Source organism: Scomber japonicus, chromosome 9, assembly GCF_027409825.1.
Source record: "Scomber japonicus isolate fScoJap1 chromosome 9, fScoJap1.pri, whole genome shotgun sequence".
Classification (NCBI taxonomy): domain Eukaryota; kingdom Metazoa; phylum Chordata; class Actinopteri; order Scombriformes; family Scombridae; genus Scomber; species Scomber japonicus.
The window spans coordinates 10,702,778-10,719,161 of record NC_070586.1 but is presented as its reverse complement, the minus strand read 5'-3'; the positions used below and the strand labels follow the sequence as shown (position 1 = coordinate 10,719,161).

Genomic DNA, 16,384 nt, shown 5'->3' with positions numbered 1-16,384 from the left:
CAGGTGAATCGCAAGCACACACATGCACACACACAGAAAAAACACCTGTACACACACAACTACAAATTCTCTCCATATTGATAAATCACAAGGCCATACAGCAACCTCTGGACACTACTGTCCACAAATCTCTGCCAATAAACATGCTCAGTGATTGGCTGGAAGCCTTGCCCAACAGACCTGGCCTACATTTCCTGTTGACATGTGTTGGAGTGGCATTAACGTTTAGATGGGGTGGTCGGAGGATGTTACACACAGCATACACCAGCTGTTTGAGTTAGTGTGTAATAATTATGCACAATCCTTTACCTTACTTTATCTCATCCTGTGATTATTCATAAATTATGTTAATATCATAATGATGTTAATAGAGCTGTTGTAGCTGTAATAGATTTAGATTAGTATAACCAGTATTAGTTCACTGTCCAGTTGTGAGTGCATTACAGTCTCTGCTCCTCTTCTACAGCTGTCTGAATATCTGTATATGAGTGTTTGTGTGTGTGTAATAAGAGAGAAAGAGACAGAGAGACAGAAAGGGAGAGTCAGATGAGAGTCCCGTGCTAAAGGCATGTAGGCGTACAGGCGCATGGCCCTCAGCTGCCAAGTGCCTGGGGTGCCTTTTCTCACATGACCCCTCCCTTCCCTTAGCTACCATCTCCATCTGCCAGTCCCTAAACAAACGCTTCTCTTAAGTTGCTGCAACCGTGGCTCAGAGCTCACCGACCTTACCTGCTGCCTGACAAATATCACAACAACCAAATGACCCGAAACAAATCCCACTTCTAAAGTAGAGCAGCAAGTCATCACAACTGCCATAAAACCTGGCTATAGCAGCCCATGTCAGATAGGTCATGGGGCTATAAATAGGACCTGGAGTAGAAGTAGTATGCAGCAGCACTGCCGGCTTGAACATTGCTTTGCTGTTTCATAGAACATGGCTCATCCATTAGTGAGGAGCACAGCACAAGCCTTGCGCACCTCCCAGTCAGGACAGATCAGTCCTCCTATCAAATGTTGAGGCAGGGAGATTATTCAGTGCTTTAGAAATATGGTTGAAAGCTGCAAGCAGCTGCACTCCCTGATAAAGCAGCTGGAGTGAAATGTATAGGTCCAATGATAGTCCAACCTACTGGTGAATTATTTATCCTGTGTGTGCCTGTGTGTGTGTTGCAGCACGTCTCATCAAGCCAATCGCTGGGATGTTGAACTGTCAGCATCCTGCTAATAGCCGCAGGATAATCTAGGATGGGTTTAATCTCAGTAAAAAGATGCTCGCTGCACTAATCGCTATATGACAAAGAGTGACAAAAGTGCTTCCAGGAATGATGACACACACCATTAACACAGCAAGGTAGGTTTTAATAAATGGTTGTCATCTTTTTCTTGCTTTTTCCCTCTTTTGTGCATTTGTTTTGATATAAAATACAAATTCTGATATAAACTCAGACACAACCAAACACACAACCTTGAAACTGAAAATGAAAATGTTACATGGATGTAGCACAAAAGTACAAACTGAACATTCCAAACATTTATTTAAAAAAGGTAACAAATAAAACAACTTTGAGTTAAGATTAGCATTACATTTGAGGCTAAGTGAGAAAGCTGACGCAGCAGAAACACAGCAGTACAGCTTCTTGACATTCTATAAAAAATTAAACCCATGCAGTCAGCTGTGCTGAAGGCATGTGTGCATTTACAGTAACTCCACCTTTACTGTGCTCTTGGTTCAAAGTGAAACTAGTGACTGTTTTTCATCCTCTTTCATGACCAATTTCATGAGACACTCAAATTGTGTTTTTCAGTGCACTAAATTTTATGATATTTATAATATAATCTAATTTATTCACATTACTAGCAAGTTAATCATTGAGAACACCTGTTCGATATCATATGAGCTGCACAAATTCACATTCGCCCACCATAAACAGCCGCCCCATTCAAACCAACATTACTATTGTGCTGCGTAATGTTACTATTGTTTTACTACTATTGTCTTTTTAATGTGTGTGTACTTATTATTTATTGGTTATTATTCCTTCTATTGATGCTCTTCTTATTTTTTGCAATCCATTTGCTCCAGCAATAATGTAAATTGGACTAATAAAGGTATATGTTATCTTATTCACTCATAAATGATCCTTATACAGATCTAATATTTCAGTTATTATATATGAAGAAAGTATTAGAAGATACAAAAAGGTAAATTCACACACGTGGTCATAATTACAGACTGACACTGATTAGAGACAAACAGACATCCTGGCTTGATGCCCTCTGCTAATGCCTGTTAAAATGCCTTTTCTACCACACTCAACATTTTCACGCACAAGCCGTGGCCACATTTGTGTGTGTGTGAAGCTAAACAGTCTAGTGTCGGTGTGGTGCCACATGGCAGGGCCTCGCCAGTGGGGCTCCAGTTACGAGGCAGTGGGGGCAGCAGGAGATTTACACTGGGCAAGTGGTGGTGGGAAGCGACCACTGTAGTGCTGGATTGGTCTTTATGGCCGTGGCATTTAGCCTTGGCTTTGGCTTTAACTGTGACTGGTTGCATTGCATGTGACACTAATTAAAGTGCTACAGGGATATTTTTCTTAATTAACAAAAATAAAAAAGGGTATGACAAACAGTGCAATGTCCACTTTTCTCTAATGCTTATGTTATATCTAAAGCATTACTTGACACTCTTGTCCAGTTATTTAAAATGAGTGTAATAGTGAAAGAAGCTTAACCTCCTTCCTCTCCACAGTAAATAATTGTTTAATGGCAAAGTGCCAGAAAAAAAGCAAAAGGGATGAACATTTACTACAGATTAGGGCCCAACAGATACTGGATTATTGCCAATGTTGATAACGATATTGGGGAGTAAAAACATTCTGATTTCGATATATTGGCTGATAATCATACATATATGTATTGATCCCTCAAATGTGGTTATCAAACACATACACACACACATATGTAGGATCATGTATATAAGGATCAAATACACAGAAAATGCCGTCTATGCACTTGAAATATATTGGCACAGATCAGACAACATAAATACTGATACCCATACATCTGTGAAAGGCAAGTATCAGCTGATGCTTGCACAAAAGCAGAGTTTTCCTCTCTATTTAACTCAAAGGCGGGCTGAATTAAGTTTAGTGGTGGTCGCCTTTTTTGAAAATTCCAGTATGTGACGATAACAGGCCAAAAAAAGTGTAAGTCAACTGTAGTTCAGCACCTGGGCTACACCAAAATTTCCCAGAGCCCATGGTGACATCTTAAAATAGCAGGAAAAGCCTCACATTTCAAAAGATGAAACCAGTGAATTATTTAATAAGTGATTTATCGATTGTCAGAATTGTTGTCTATTATCTTTCCTGTGACTTCAGTTTGTCTAAGAATGAGACTGTCATGTGTATTTTAAAATACGATATATTTCCAATGGATTTTTCCTATTTCCTAAAACTTCTGATATTCATTTTTCCGCTAAGCTGTAGTACTTGTGACAGCTAAATCAACCATGGGGAGCTTGCCAGTGCTCCATAAACTACAGCCCAAAATACCCTACCTCTATGACACCTGGCATCCACACTGGCTTCTTTCTACCTGCCAGCCATGAGTTCAACTGGCAGGACATGACAAGCAGGAGCTTTACGCTATTCAATCCCAGTTCCACCCTACACTGTGCAGGAGGAGCACTAACCGGCCAGTATCAGTTGTTAGTGGAAGATCACACTCACCCACTAAAGGTGTGTGGAAACCATGTCTGTCCAGTGACGCAGTCAGCAAGTCACATTCTCTGATATACAAACCAGGTTACCAAGAGCTACACTTGCCAACAATGCAGTAATTCATGTATGTGGTGTGTTTCCAAGTACGTATTGGGGTCATATTAAGTTGAAAGCTGTCTATTGTGACCCCATGAAAATTGATTTTCCCTCCGCTGAAAGTGTTTCTCTGCTAAAACCATAACACCTACAAACACCAAAGAGTTGCAAATTCCAACAACAACTCAGGCTCAATGACCTCAAGGTGATGCTCTAATCATTTTCGCAATTATCTCAAAAACAGCTTGCCCTAGAGTCAAAACTGTTTTATCCTTTTAGTCTTTTAAGTAATCTACATCTTGTCCTCTACTCTAAGAATGTCAAAGGTTTTCGCAATCTGCGTGGACCCCGATTATTGCCGCTCACACCTATATTTAATTTAAGAATTGAAATTTGACTATCCTGTTTTTGTTGGAGACCCTGATTTGAACCCCCTGTGAAAGTGGCGCTGTGAGTGTTTTGCTGTGATTTAAGGTCCCCGTCTCGCTGCTTCTCCTCTCCACTCTGCTCTCTCTCAGTGAGTGTTGAGCTGAGCCCTCGTTGAGTGTGCTGCACACACAGCGCAGCAGAGAAGAGACACACTGAACCAGGTGAAGCTTTGTAAAATGCTGATAACAACAATTTTTTTACGTAATCCACGCAGAAGATGGACAGCCTCCAAATGACGAAAACATTACGTAACACTGTGAAGAGTGTGACACAACTAAGTAAACGATAGTGCATAATATATCATATCACACAGCCGTATCTCACACTGTGATGAGAAGGCCTGAAACATGTTTGTGCTTACCTCTTGCAGATAACTTTTTGGTGTTGATTATTTTGGCGGCGTACTCCTGTCCTGTACACAGCTTCACACATCTGCGCACCACTGAAAAAGCTCCCCTGTAAAACACAGAACAAAGTACATTACTATCAATTCAAATCAATTCATATGGAGCCAAATCATAACAGACATTATCTCAGAGTACTTTTCACACGAAACAGGTCAAGACCCCACTCTTTATTTTACAGAGACCCAACGTTCCCCCAATGAACAAACAATTGGTGATGGCAGCAAGGAAAAATCTGCGTCACATACCAAGGTCAAAAAGGTTGATATTTTTCTCATTTTATCAGCTTACATGATTCATCATCATTTAAAAAGGAACGGAATCAGCAGCAACTTCTTGATGAAGGGAGTAGTTAAGGACACAGGCTACGATTCAGAACCTTTTTTCCAGACCCAACGCAGAATAGACCTGACGTCACTTGCTCATATTTTAACCGTGGCTAGCTTCACTGAAATTCTACATTGCCAGGATTTGTCTGCTTAATATGCTCCCAAGAGGCACAGTCAGCATATTCTTAATAACATTTATAGGCAAGCATGTGAGAAAGACGGCTAAAATGGGCTCCTAGAGACAAACCCAGCTTCAGTTAATCAGTCCTATACCTTGAAAAGTCTGTCATGGTGCACAAACACTCATCAGGAATAAACTCCAAGCATAAATGAAGCATACACAGCAACTATGTGAGAACTTTGGTATTTGTTCCCAAAGCCGATTAATGCCTCTGCTGTTAAGTGGCTCCCCACAATGCAATATTGAATATATATGTAGATTTGTTACAGGAAACACTGAATAACTGGACACATTAGGCTATAAAAAAAAGTATAATTCTCACATATTGAGCATTAGCATCTGTAACACAAAAATATCTTCCTTTAAAAACAGACAACCACCAATTTCCACTTCACTTATTACTTAGATAGGCCCCAGTCTTACTGTCATCGAAAGGTTGATTGGTGCCACTGGTCTGCCTCCACACTGAGACAGTTACAGACAACCAGCAAGGTCAGGGTCAAAGGTGAAAGCTGTGACACCAGCTGACCAGAGGCATCGATGAGGCGGTGTGTGTGTGTGTGGGGGGGGGTTGTGGTAAATGTCTATATGGTAACGCAAAACCCGGCAGAAGTTCAGGGGATTTCAATACTGCCTGGATATAAAAATGTAAATTACAAAACATCTACACAACTTTAAAATGCATCATCTTTAGTATGTGTGGTGGCAAGAATCAACGTGCCAGCTTCATTAGTGACCACGTGTTGTGAAATAAAACCCAAAAGCAAGGAACTCACTGACACGTAGTAGTATATAAGCACTGCATGGCACCAGCTACACACACACACACAAACACACACACGCACACAAACACAAACACACACACACACACACTCACACTCACACACACACACAAACAAACGCATATGTTACTGACACCAAACTCCACAGCTGTGCCTGGAAAGTTCACACTCTGTGAGGTAAGTATCTATCGACGGGGCTAAATATGCTTTAACACACACGCACAGAGACACACGCATGGAGACACACACACGGTTAAATAAGGTAACAGCCCATGAATCACTGCTTTAAAAAGTCGGGTTTGACACCCAGAATGTGGTCATGGAGAGATTACAAAGGACGCCAACATTATTTTTGAAAATAATGCTGTTAAAGATCCATGAAATGTAGACTAATTAAGTACTATAGGGTTTATACATTTTTCATAACCATTATCTACTTTTGCAGGTTTAAGCAACTGTTTGACAGACTTCTTTGCATCAACTCTTTGATTTGGTTTCTCAATGAGTAAATGTGACAAGAGGATGTGTGAATGTTCATTATGTTGTTCTTTGAAATGAATATGCTCCCCAATGTGTGAGACTGCTGGATATTTCTATCAAAATTATATCAGAAGGGATTCCAATTGTCATCTAATTTTTGATGGCTGCATTATTCAAGTATGAGAAGATAGTGATATGTGATTATTAAAAGCAAACACATGAATGTCAAAATTCAGCTAATATTATACATGATGAATAAAGGAATATTTAGTGTTTAAACTAAGAGGTGTGTCCCTTCTTCACTATAGTCATTCATGGTGTGATGTGTGTTTATCTCCAATAAAGTGACCTTTTAACATTTAAAAGGTCCATGTTGCTCCGTGCACAGTAGAACAAGTGAATTTATATCTATAATATATCTGAGCAACAAAGGCTGACATGATGTTCACTATGATGGATTGCATCACATCAGGTGTTTGCCATTCAATACAGTACACAATATCTTAAATACATCGATATACTCTGTAATGCCTTAAGGCAGGTGTGATTTTTAACAAATGGGCAAAGCATACTTAAGCAAAGGCACAATGCTTAAATGCCACCAGCCACGCTAAGCAAGTGATACGAGTAGAGTGTGAGCGTACGGCAATTACCTTTCCTCAGATGTTGGATTAGTACTTCAAAGTTACAAAGAGCATTATCATAAAGGAAGCCGAGTCATTCACTGCACTCTTTCCTCTGAGCTTTATGACTGGATGAATTATAAGATTGGTCTATGAGAGATATTTCGCAGCACACTGCGTACAGATTAGTCTCTCTCTCTCTCTATCTCTGTCTCTGTCTCTGTCTTTCTCCCTCTCTCTCTCTGTCTGTCTGTCTCTGTCTGTCTCTGTCTCTCTCTCTCTCTCTCCACATGTGGAGCTTCAAAGCCGAGTCGTTTGACTGGAGTGTATTGTGTTGAATCTGAGACTTATCTGAACACAGGGAGGCCTACACATTTGATCAGCTGCTTTCTTCAGCGACAGACTTTTTAATCAAGTGTTAAGACAGGAGCACAAAGTCTCACAGGGTTTGGGATATATTGGATATATATTAAAGTGAAGCTGACAAAAAAAAACATCCCTACTTACAATATTTATTACTTATGGGATAAAATGTGCACATTGATGAGGCAGTGTTGTGAATATAATTTGTGTCTAATACAGCTGCTGGTGTGGTCGATGACAAGCCATTTATGTCTATCATGTTGGCTTTTCTTAAATATCCATTAATAAAAAGGAATTTCTCAAAGCTTCTTGCCCCTTCACTCAAGTCTGCTGCTTAGATTTATAACAAATACATACCATGATGCAATTTCATGGGAAGAAAATGGTTAAAAACACCCATATAAGTAGGTAAAGTTAGTAAAATGTATTCACAAGTCACAAAATGCTTCACATGGGCAAGATATAAACTTCTCATCCCATTAATTCACCTGTTGCTCTTTGTATCTTTATGTTTCATATGTTACAAAGTATTGCTGACTTCATTAACTCCCTGATCAAATTCACACAGTTACATATTCGTCCCTGGAAGCTGCCCAGCACAACCACAGTCTGATCTGTTGGCCACTGGAGCAGCTGGAGTTAAGGGCTTCGCTCAAGAGCACCTCAGTGTTAGTAGTAACGAGTTCGAGGGAGGCACAAGTGCTGCTTCTTCACTTTCCTTCACCCGGATTTATCCTGCCAGTGACCCTCCGCTCACAAGTTCACTGCTCTTACCCCCACTGAGTTGTTTATATTTAATGCTCATAACCAAAATAACCAAACATGATTGATTACAACAAGCGGACCTGTAGCAAGCTCACTCCATAAAGTAGTAACCTGCTGTCTTACAGAGACACTTTTAAAAGGCAACACAGAATGAGGGTTAATACTGAAAAGCAAATGTTTTTAGTAGAGTAGTCCTTTAAGGTAAAATGTTTTAAAACTTATTTTTCTGTATAAACATATTTATTATTCCAGCCAACCAGTTGAGTTATGCCTTTGAAATGATGAGCTGCCATCAAGACCAAAAAAAACATGCCTCAAAAGAACTAAAGTGTCCACAGATGCTCTGTCTGCAAAAAAAGTCTATTCAGGGCATAAAAAAGGTGAAATTAAAGCACGCCTTAGCTGAGTTGTTACCGTGCATGCCACGTAATGGCAGCGTCCCTGGTTCGATTCCAGCAAGGGACCTTTGCTGCAGGTCATTCCCCTCTCTCTCTCTCTCTCTCTCTCTCTACCTATTTCCTGTTGGCCTCTATGCCACCTACTATCAAATAAAGGCTAAAATGCCCCCACAAAAACTGGTGAAAATTTCAGTAGCTACTTTTAATTGGCAAATATTTGTTCAAAATAAGACATATTGACAGCTTTAACTCCATAATTTGTTGGTGTTCTGGTAAAAGCCTGTTTGCCACCGTTCATTTTAAAAGCCAAGCCACAGATGAAAACAAAATTAACTACACTCTAATAGCCCTGAAGGTGAATGATGCATTACCTTTATCATTGCTACTCACGGAGGGCCATTAAATATTAATTATGTATGATGCCCAGTTAGAAAAGTGTTTGGCCTATCAATAAAAAACTTATGGTATTGCTATACAGTGAAAGAGGTAATTGAATTGTAAAAAAAACTGTGATAATTACTGTAACCACTATCAAGCATTACACACTGTAAGCTGCTGCAGGGCAATCAGAGTCTGTCCTAATATTCCTCAAAATGACGTCAGTGTGTCTCTTTTATTCAATTAAATCCAAATAAATATCACACGTACTGTCAAATCCATTTAAATATTTTTCTTGTTTTTTTTCTTTTCTTCTTTGACGCAGTTATCATCTCCGTCGTGACAGGCTGCGCAGCATGGGGCCAATCAGTCAGTCAGTAAATAACCAGTGATATGCACGATAATCAAACGGCAACAGCGGGCAGCGTGACAGTCGGCAGCAGCAGCAATGTAAACAACGTGCAGCTAATGAGGAGTGATTTCTCAATTGCTTTCCTCACCCCTCTGCCCTTCTCTAATGATAGAGTCAATATAATGTTGCAATGCACTGGAGATGCCTAAACTGAGTCTCTGGGGCTCAGAAGTGAGTTTGTGAGATGTAAGATCTTATTGACCTTTATGTTCAATTTACCTCTAATGGCATCATCTATAATTAGTTATATGTGTGTGTGGTACTCAAACATTACTTGTTTGTAGCAGCATTGATGCACTGGTTTCACCTTTTTTTCCTCTCTTATGGTGACAGTATAGTGCAGTTAGTTGAATAGATGTATGAACAGGGAGAGGACTGTAGTCTGCAATCTGCAACCTTGCTGCTAGATGCCACCAAATCCTATGAACTGCACCTTTAAGTAGCAATACAGCAATGTAAAAATACTCCATTAAAAGTTAAAGTTTTGCATGAAGAAGTACGTAATTATTATGAGCTTGAAGTAGTTAAAATATTACAGTAGAAGTAGTGGTTGGTCCCTCTGACTGATATATTATTATATGACTTTATTAATACTGAACATGGATGCATTATAAGAGTTGGTTAGAGTGCTACCTCTCAGCTGATCCTTCCTAGTGGTCACTCGCGGTATTGCAGCCATTGTTAATTTTCCTCATAGACCACCATTGTGTAAAAGAGACATCTCTCAACCGTTGACAGGACAACTGCAAACAAGTTAAATTATGACTCTTTTAATTATTAATTCTGATCCATGGAGGTTTAATATTTGTAAAATCTTCCTCAAGCCAAGAAAGTCAATTTAGAAATTACTGACGTCATCACAATGTAAAGTTTATGGGGTCGAGGGGGAACTTGGACGAGGCCAGCGAAGGAAACACTGCTGCACATATTCAGCGAGCCACATAACATGGAAGCTGGAAACTTTTTTTTTTGGCTCAAGCGCCGAGCAAATCTTATTGGATTGAATGGGAGTTATTTTTGCTCTGGGATCCAGCTCTTATAATGCATTTGTGATACTGAAGCGTCAGTGTTAGAGCAGCATGTTACTGTTGGAGCTGCTGGAGGTGGAGCTAGTTTACACTGCTTTATACACAGTTTAGTTTAGTCCAATGGTTCCCACATCCCAGTTTTTAAATTTTTCTCCAATCTTTGATTTTTGGTGAAATTTTGAATTATTTGAATATTTATTGAAATTAAATCATGTGAGTCTAGAGGGAAAAATCACTATCTGGTGGAGCTGTTAACAACTCATAGTCATCTGAAATATGAACCTGACACTGCTTTTTGTAAAGATGTCAAAATACAAAAAGGTTGGAAATCACTGGTTTCATTTTTAACAATATGTTGCATTTAAAAAGCTTGTTATATTATCCATTGTGTCAAATCGTAACTAAAGCTGTTAAGTAAATGTAGAGCAGAAAGCACAATATTTCCCTCTTAAATGTAGTGGAGTGGAAGTACAGTAAGTTCAAATACCTGCAAACTGTACTTCAGTAAATATATTTAGTTGCTTTCCACCACTGTGTAGTTGTAAGTTTGGGGCTAGGAGGGAGTAGCTAGTCCTGGTGCCAGTGAAGGTCTTATCTCGTGTTATCTGTCACCACAATGCTGCAAGAAAGCCCTCTAAAGACGACTAGTGACTCTTTCACTGAGCGTGCAATGAAGCTATGAAACAAATATGTGTAAATGTAGATGGCATTTAGTCAACATTTTTAATGGATGTCATGTGAAGAAAAAAAAAGGGGGGGGGGGGGGCAAATAAGGTAAGGAGAGTAAAAAAGTTGGAGTGTAAATGTAATTTTATAACCAGAAGAATGCACTTCTCTGTACAGATCCTTAATTGTCTAGCTTTGCAGATGACATTAATTAATTCATTAAGAAGGTTTCTGATCATAGGAGGCAGGAGAAGGTGTTAGAGAGACTTAGGCACATACAGAGAGAGAGAGAGAGAGAGAGAGAGAGAGAGAGGGCGAGAGGAGAGAGAGAGAGAGAGACAGAGAGAGAGAGAGAGAGAGAGGGCGAGAGGAGAGAGAGAGAGAGAGACAGAGAGACAGAGAGAGAGAGTCCTACATTCACAATCAAAATTTAGACTGTTATATTTATCATATATAAATTACTGGATTATTTATTTATTGACGTGTACATGTGAGAAGCATTTTAATGTTCTCAAGCCAATAGAGCTAAATTTAACACCTTACTGCTACTGTAGAAGAGCTTTCAATTGAACTTTATCTATGTATAATTCTGTCTTTTATTTTATATTTTAGCCTGTTTTCCTGCTTGGACTATTCTTTTTTCTATTAATACCCCCCCTAACTTTTTTTGGTTTTACCCACTTTATTCTAGAGTGACTTTATTTTATTATTTTATTACCTTTTATTTTATTTAAGTCTTCTTATTTTTTACATTGTTATCAAACGTCTGGTGTGAGTTATGACAGCATTTCCTCAATTCCTGTTTTTATTGATTTTTTTTATCTGTTTGTTTTTTGTACTATGTAAAGCACTTGTTACTGTGTTATATTACGATGTATGACAAGAGCTATAAAAATGAAGCTTGATTGATTGATAAAGTAGCTATAGTATTCCTCTCTGAAATGCAGTAGAGGTATCAGGTAGCAGTGCATGGAAATACTGAGCAGTTAACGTCACTCTCACACACACACACACACACACACACACACACACACACACACACTTTCTGCATTAAAAATCTAAATTTAGATATATATATAAAAAATGATTGGAATATTGATTTATTGGCATGTACATGTGAGCAGCATTTAAAGCCAATAGAGCACAATTTAACACCTCATACTGTTTAGTAGCCTTATCTACTTATAAAAAAAATGAATAAAAAATGCATTTATACATATATATATAGGCTATAAACAACTGAACACATGCGTTAAGTATAAAATATTGATATGGAAACTAACTTATAACTATTGCATGTGTCATAAAAATGTATTTGAAATCTAGTAGTTGCAGTATCAGGTAGCAATGCATGGAAATACTCAGTACTTCAAAACTGTATTCAAGTAGGTACATAAGTAACATTGCACACACACACACACACCTCTTGACCTAGATCACTTTTGGGGACATTGCACAGAGTTACATTCATTTCCTGGAGACTTATCTTAACCTTTACCCTCACCATACCTAGCCCCAAGTTTCACTACTGACCCAAAAAACTGCTTTTTAACAATTAGGGACGCTGCTTTTATCCTAAATTGGACAAAGCGTCTCCAATTAAGCGGTCCTAGTTGTTAAACATGTCCCCTTAAGTAGCCTGTGACACACACACACACACACGCGCAACATTACTGGCCTGCAGAGTCGCTCCTCTCTGCACTGCACTGTGAAACCAAATGTATCCAAAAATGACACTTTACTAACAAAATAAAAGACCTCAGGAAACAGCAGCAAACACCAGCGGATACTCACTTCCCCAGCTCCTCGTAAAGCTGAAACTCGTCTGTGAATCGCGTACAGGTTGTCGTGGCCATGTCTCCTCTCCTCTTATTCTCAACCCCAAAAACGTTCACGGTTATGGTTTTTTTTTGTTTTGTTTTGTTTTTTTTAGGTGCCTAGATTTGGCGTTTGGGAAACACGGGTCCGCCCTGCAGCTCACACGGGTCTAGCAGAGGTGAAATGCCTTTTAAAGGAGGCGCAGAGTGAGTGAGGGGTTTGATACAGAAAGACGAAGCGACCAGGGTTAGGTGCTCAATCTCTCTCTAGGTCTCTCTCTCTCTCTCTCTCTCTGGGTCTCTCTCCACTATCTGACAGGCTGCTACTGTCGCGCTAAAGGCTCAACACACCTCCATCAAGCTGGGAGACTGGAGTGATGCTACTTCCGGTTATGATCTCCACAATAAAACACAGCTTCTGTTTCCTCTTGTGTTTATTGGTTTATTCTTCTTATTCTTCTTCTCCTTCTTTTTCTCCTTCTTCTTCTTCTTCTTCTTCTCTTTCTTTAACTTTTTCTTCTTCTTCTTCTTCTTCTTGTGTTTAGTGGAGAATAGCTCTCATATTAATGATTACTATTGTAAAAAGTGGTATATTTAACAGCTTCTTTTTTTCTTCTTCTTTATTGTTGTTGTTCTTCTTCTTCTTGCATTTATTGGAGAATAACTCTCATATTAATAATAACTATTATAAAAAGTGGTATATTTAACAGCTTCTTCTTCTTTTTCCTCTTGTGTTTATTGGGGAATAGCTCTCATATTAATGATAACTGTTTATTGTAAACAAATTGGTATATTTATGAATGTATTTACAGGCACAGCTTCTTCTTCTTGCGTTTAGTGGAGAATAGCGCTCATATTAATGATAACTATTGTAAAAAAACATTTTTTTTAAAAGAACAGAAAAGAAAGGGTTAGGGTTAAAATATAAGAATGAAAATAACAATAATAATTCTGTTAAACCTCATGGGACAAATTTGTCAGCATAAAACTTGTTTTCTTTTTGCACATGAATCAAAAGTCTCAGCCTACAGTTTCCACATTTTTTCTTTTTCCAGTATGTCACTCTTTCAGTCAGACATACAGTAAGTCATGTGTTGCCGTTATATTTTTCCTGTCATGCCATTTGAATATATTTAAATGTGCTTAAGATGGGGAAATGTTACAGCATTGTAAACATTTTTTAATCTATAGCTGGAGATCATAATTTACTCATCCTTTCTAACGGAGTATAGCTGTTTTATAATAGTTTAATTTGTTTGCATTTAATTTTGAAGGAAAAAGATAATCTACATTCCAGTCTTGAGCTGATACATTTGACTAACTTGACGATGTATGATTGGCTCGCAGCCCCGCAGTTTAGCGGTCGCTCTCTGCCGCCCTCTGGTGGACAAAGATGGTAACGGCACACAGCGGTAACGCCACCTCCCGCCTGCACGGCTAGTACTTCCAAATAGGGGCAAATATGAGAGCTCGTTTGTGCGCTCAAAACGTGCCGCCGTGTGCGTTGTGCATGCATGTGTTAATATGGATTCAACTGGAAGATTAGAAATATTTTAGCATTTAATTTGCAAACATGACAGGAAAAGCATATTAACCCTGCAATACATATTTACCATGGTGGAGGAAAATACTCAGTCTGAATAAAACAGAACCAATACAGCAATATGTAAAAATACTCCATTGCAAGTAAAAGTCCTGCATTAAAAATAATTCTTAAGTAAAAGTACATCATGGACTTTAAGTATTACAGTAAAAGTAGTGGTTTAGTCCCTCTGACTGTTATATTATTAAATATGACATCATTAGATTATTAATACTGAAGCATCAGTGTTAGAGCAGCATGCTACTGTTGTAGCTGCTGGAGGTGGAGCTAGTTTATACTACTTTATATACAGTTAGCTAGTTTAGTCCAGTGGTTCCCAACCTGGGGGTGGGGCCCCTCCAAAAGGTCAACAGGTAAATCTGAGGGGTCATGAGATGATTAATGGAAGAGGAAAGAAGAAGACTACACACTGCTTTTTGTAAGACATCAAAAGCCAAAAAGGTTGGAAACCCCCGGTTTCATCTTTAACAATGTGTTGTATTTTAAAAGTTTGTTATATTATCCATTGTGTCAAATCTTAATCTGAAACATAACTAAAGCTGTCACATAAAAGAGGTTGAGCAGAAAGTACAATATTTCCCTCTGAGATGTGAACCCTGCTCAATTCATATTTAATCATGTGCTTTCATCAAATAAATCTTGCAAGAAAAACAGTAAAACTGCATCTTGACTTCTTACCAATAATTTATCAGATGACATAAAAAAATGTAAATTAAAATATCAAATAAAAAAATACTGATCCTCATCTTTCATATTTCAGTGCATCAAAGGCAAACTACAACAAACTCTTAGGAGGGTTTGGTTTTACTGCACACCCATCCTACAAAGACCAATTTCAACTTTTTGAAAATATGCTGCTATTTTGTCTAATTAGATAGTTTGACCAATCAAATACATTGCGGAGTGATTCAGAATTCATGTGCTGTGATAAAGAATAAACCCCAGCAACATGCTTGAGTGCCTCAAACCTTCACAGCAACATAATTGCTGCCAATTAGCCTTTGCCACTTGGACTCATTAGACAGTTGCCCTTTCTGCCTCCTGAGTCACATATTCATCTTAGGGCTGCAACAACCAATTATTTTCATTAGTGATTAAACTGTCGATTATATTCTTGATTAATCAAGTTGTTGTTTGGCTCAGAAAATGTGATAAGATGGTTAATAATGTCAGTAGCTGTTTCCAAAAGGTCAAGTGTCTTGTTTTTAACTAACAGTTCACAACCAAGCCCAAAAACCCAAAAAGGTATTTAGTTTATTATCATAGCGGATTAAAGAAAACTGAAAATATTCACATTTAAGATGCTGGAATCAGAAATGTTCCTCTTAAAAAATGACTCGAAATGATAAATTAAGTATCAAAAAAGCTGCTGATTAATTTAGTAGTTGGCAACTAATTGATTAATCGTTGCAGCTCTACTTCATCTACTGTAGCAGTATGACGTCTCTCCTTAGTTGAACTGCACTGTGGAAACAAAACCATGTAAAACTTCAAGGTTCAATCAAGGTTCAATTAAAGCCTTTATTTATTTACAGGAGATTATGGACACACACACGCACGCACACGCGCACACACACACACACACACACACACACACACACACACACACACAATTCTCAGGCAGAGGATTGTCGTGACTCAGGAATAAATTAACATCATAAACACATTTTGACAACAACATGGATTACATTCAACATAGCACCCGTCACACAAACACATTATATCACAGCAGTCGTTGAATAAATTAAATTATGTTTCTTAAAATGTCCCCATGCTGTCTGATTCTCTGACAACAGGCCTTTAATATTTCCACATTATAATAATGTCTAGTAATACTATTATTTCCTGGCTCTCTTTTTATCTGAATATGTTGTAGTGTCTCTCCTGATGAACATAACCAGGGTTTCT

At 38.4% G+C, this 16,384-nt stretch overlaps 1 protein-coding gene across 30 annotated transcripts in view; it reads right to left on the bottom strand.

Moving 5' to 3' along the window:
* Positions 1-12,912, bottom strand: part of camk2b1 (calcium/calmodulin-dependent protein kinase (CaM kinase) II beta 1) — a 75,424-nt gene extending 62,512 nt beyond the window's left edge. For 29 of the 30 annotated variants that reach the window (XM_053324616.1, XM_053324619.1, XM_053324624.1 and 26 more), the window contains exons 1-2: positions 12,851-12,912; positions 4,609-4,703 (exon numbers count right to left, since the gene is read on the bottom strand). In XM_053324616.1, coding sequence (XP_053180591.1) covers positions 4,609-4,703; positions 12,851-12,912 — 157 coding nt within the window. The remainder of the gene's footprint in view (positions 1-4,608; positions 4,704-12,850) is intronic. The other variant, XM_053324632.1, reaches the window with a different exon arrangement.
* Between the last annotated feature and the right edge of the window lie 3,472 nt (positions 12,913-16,384).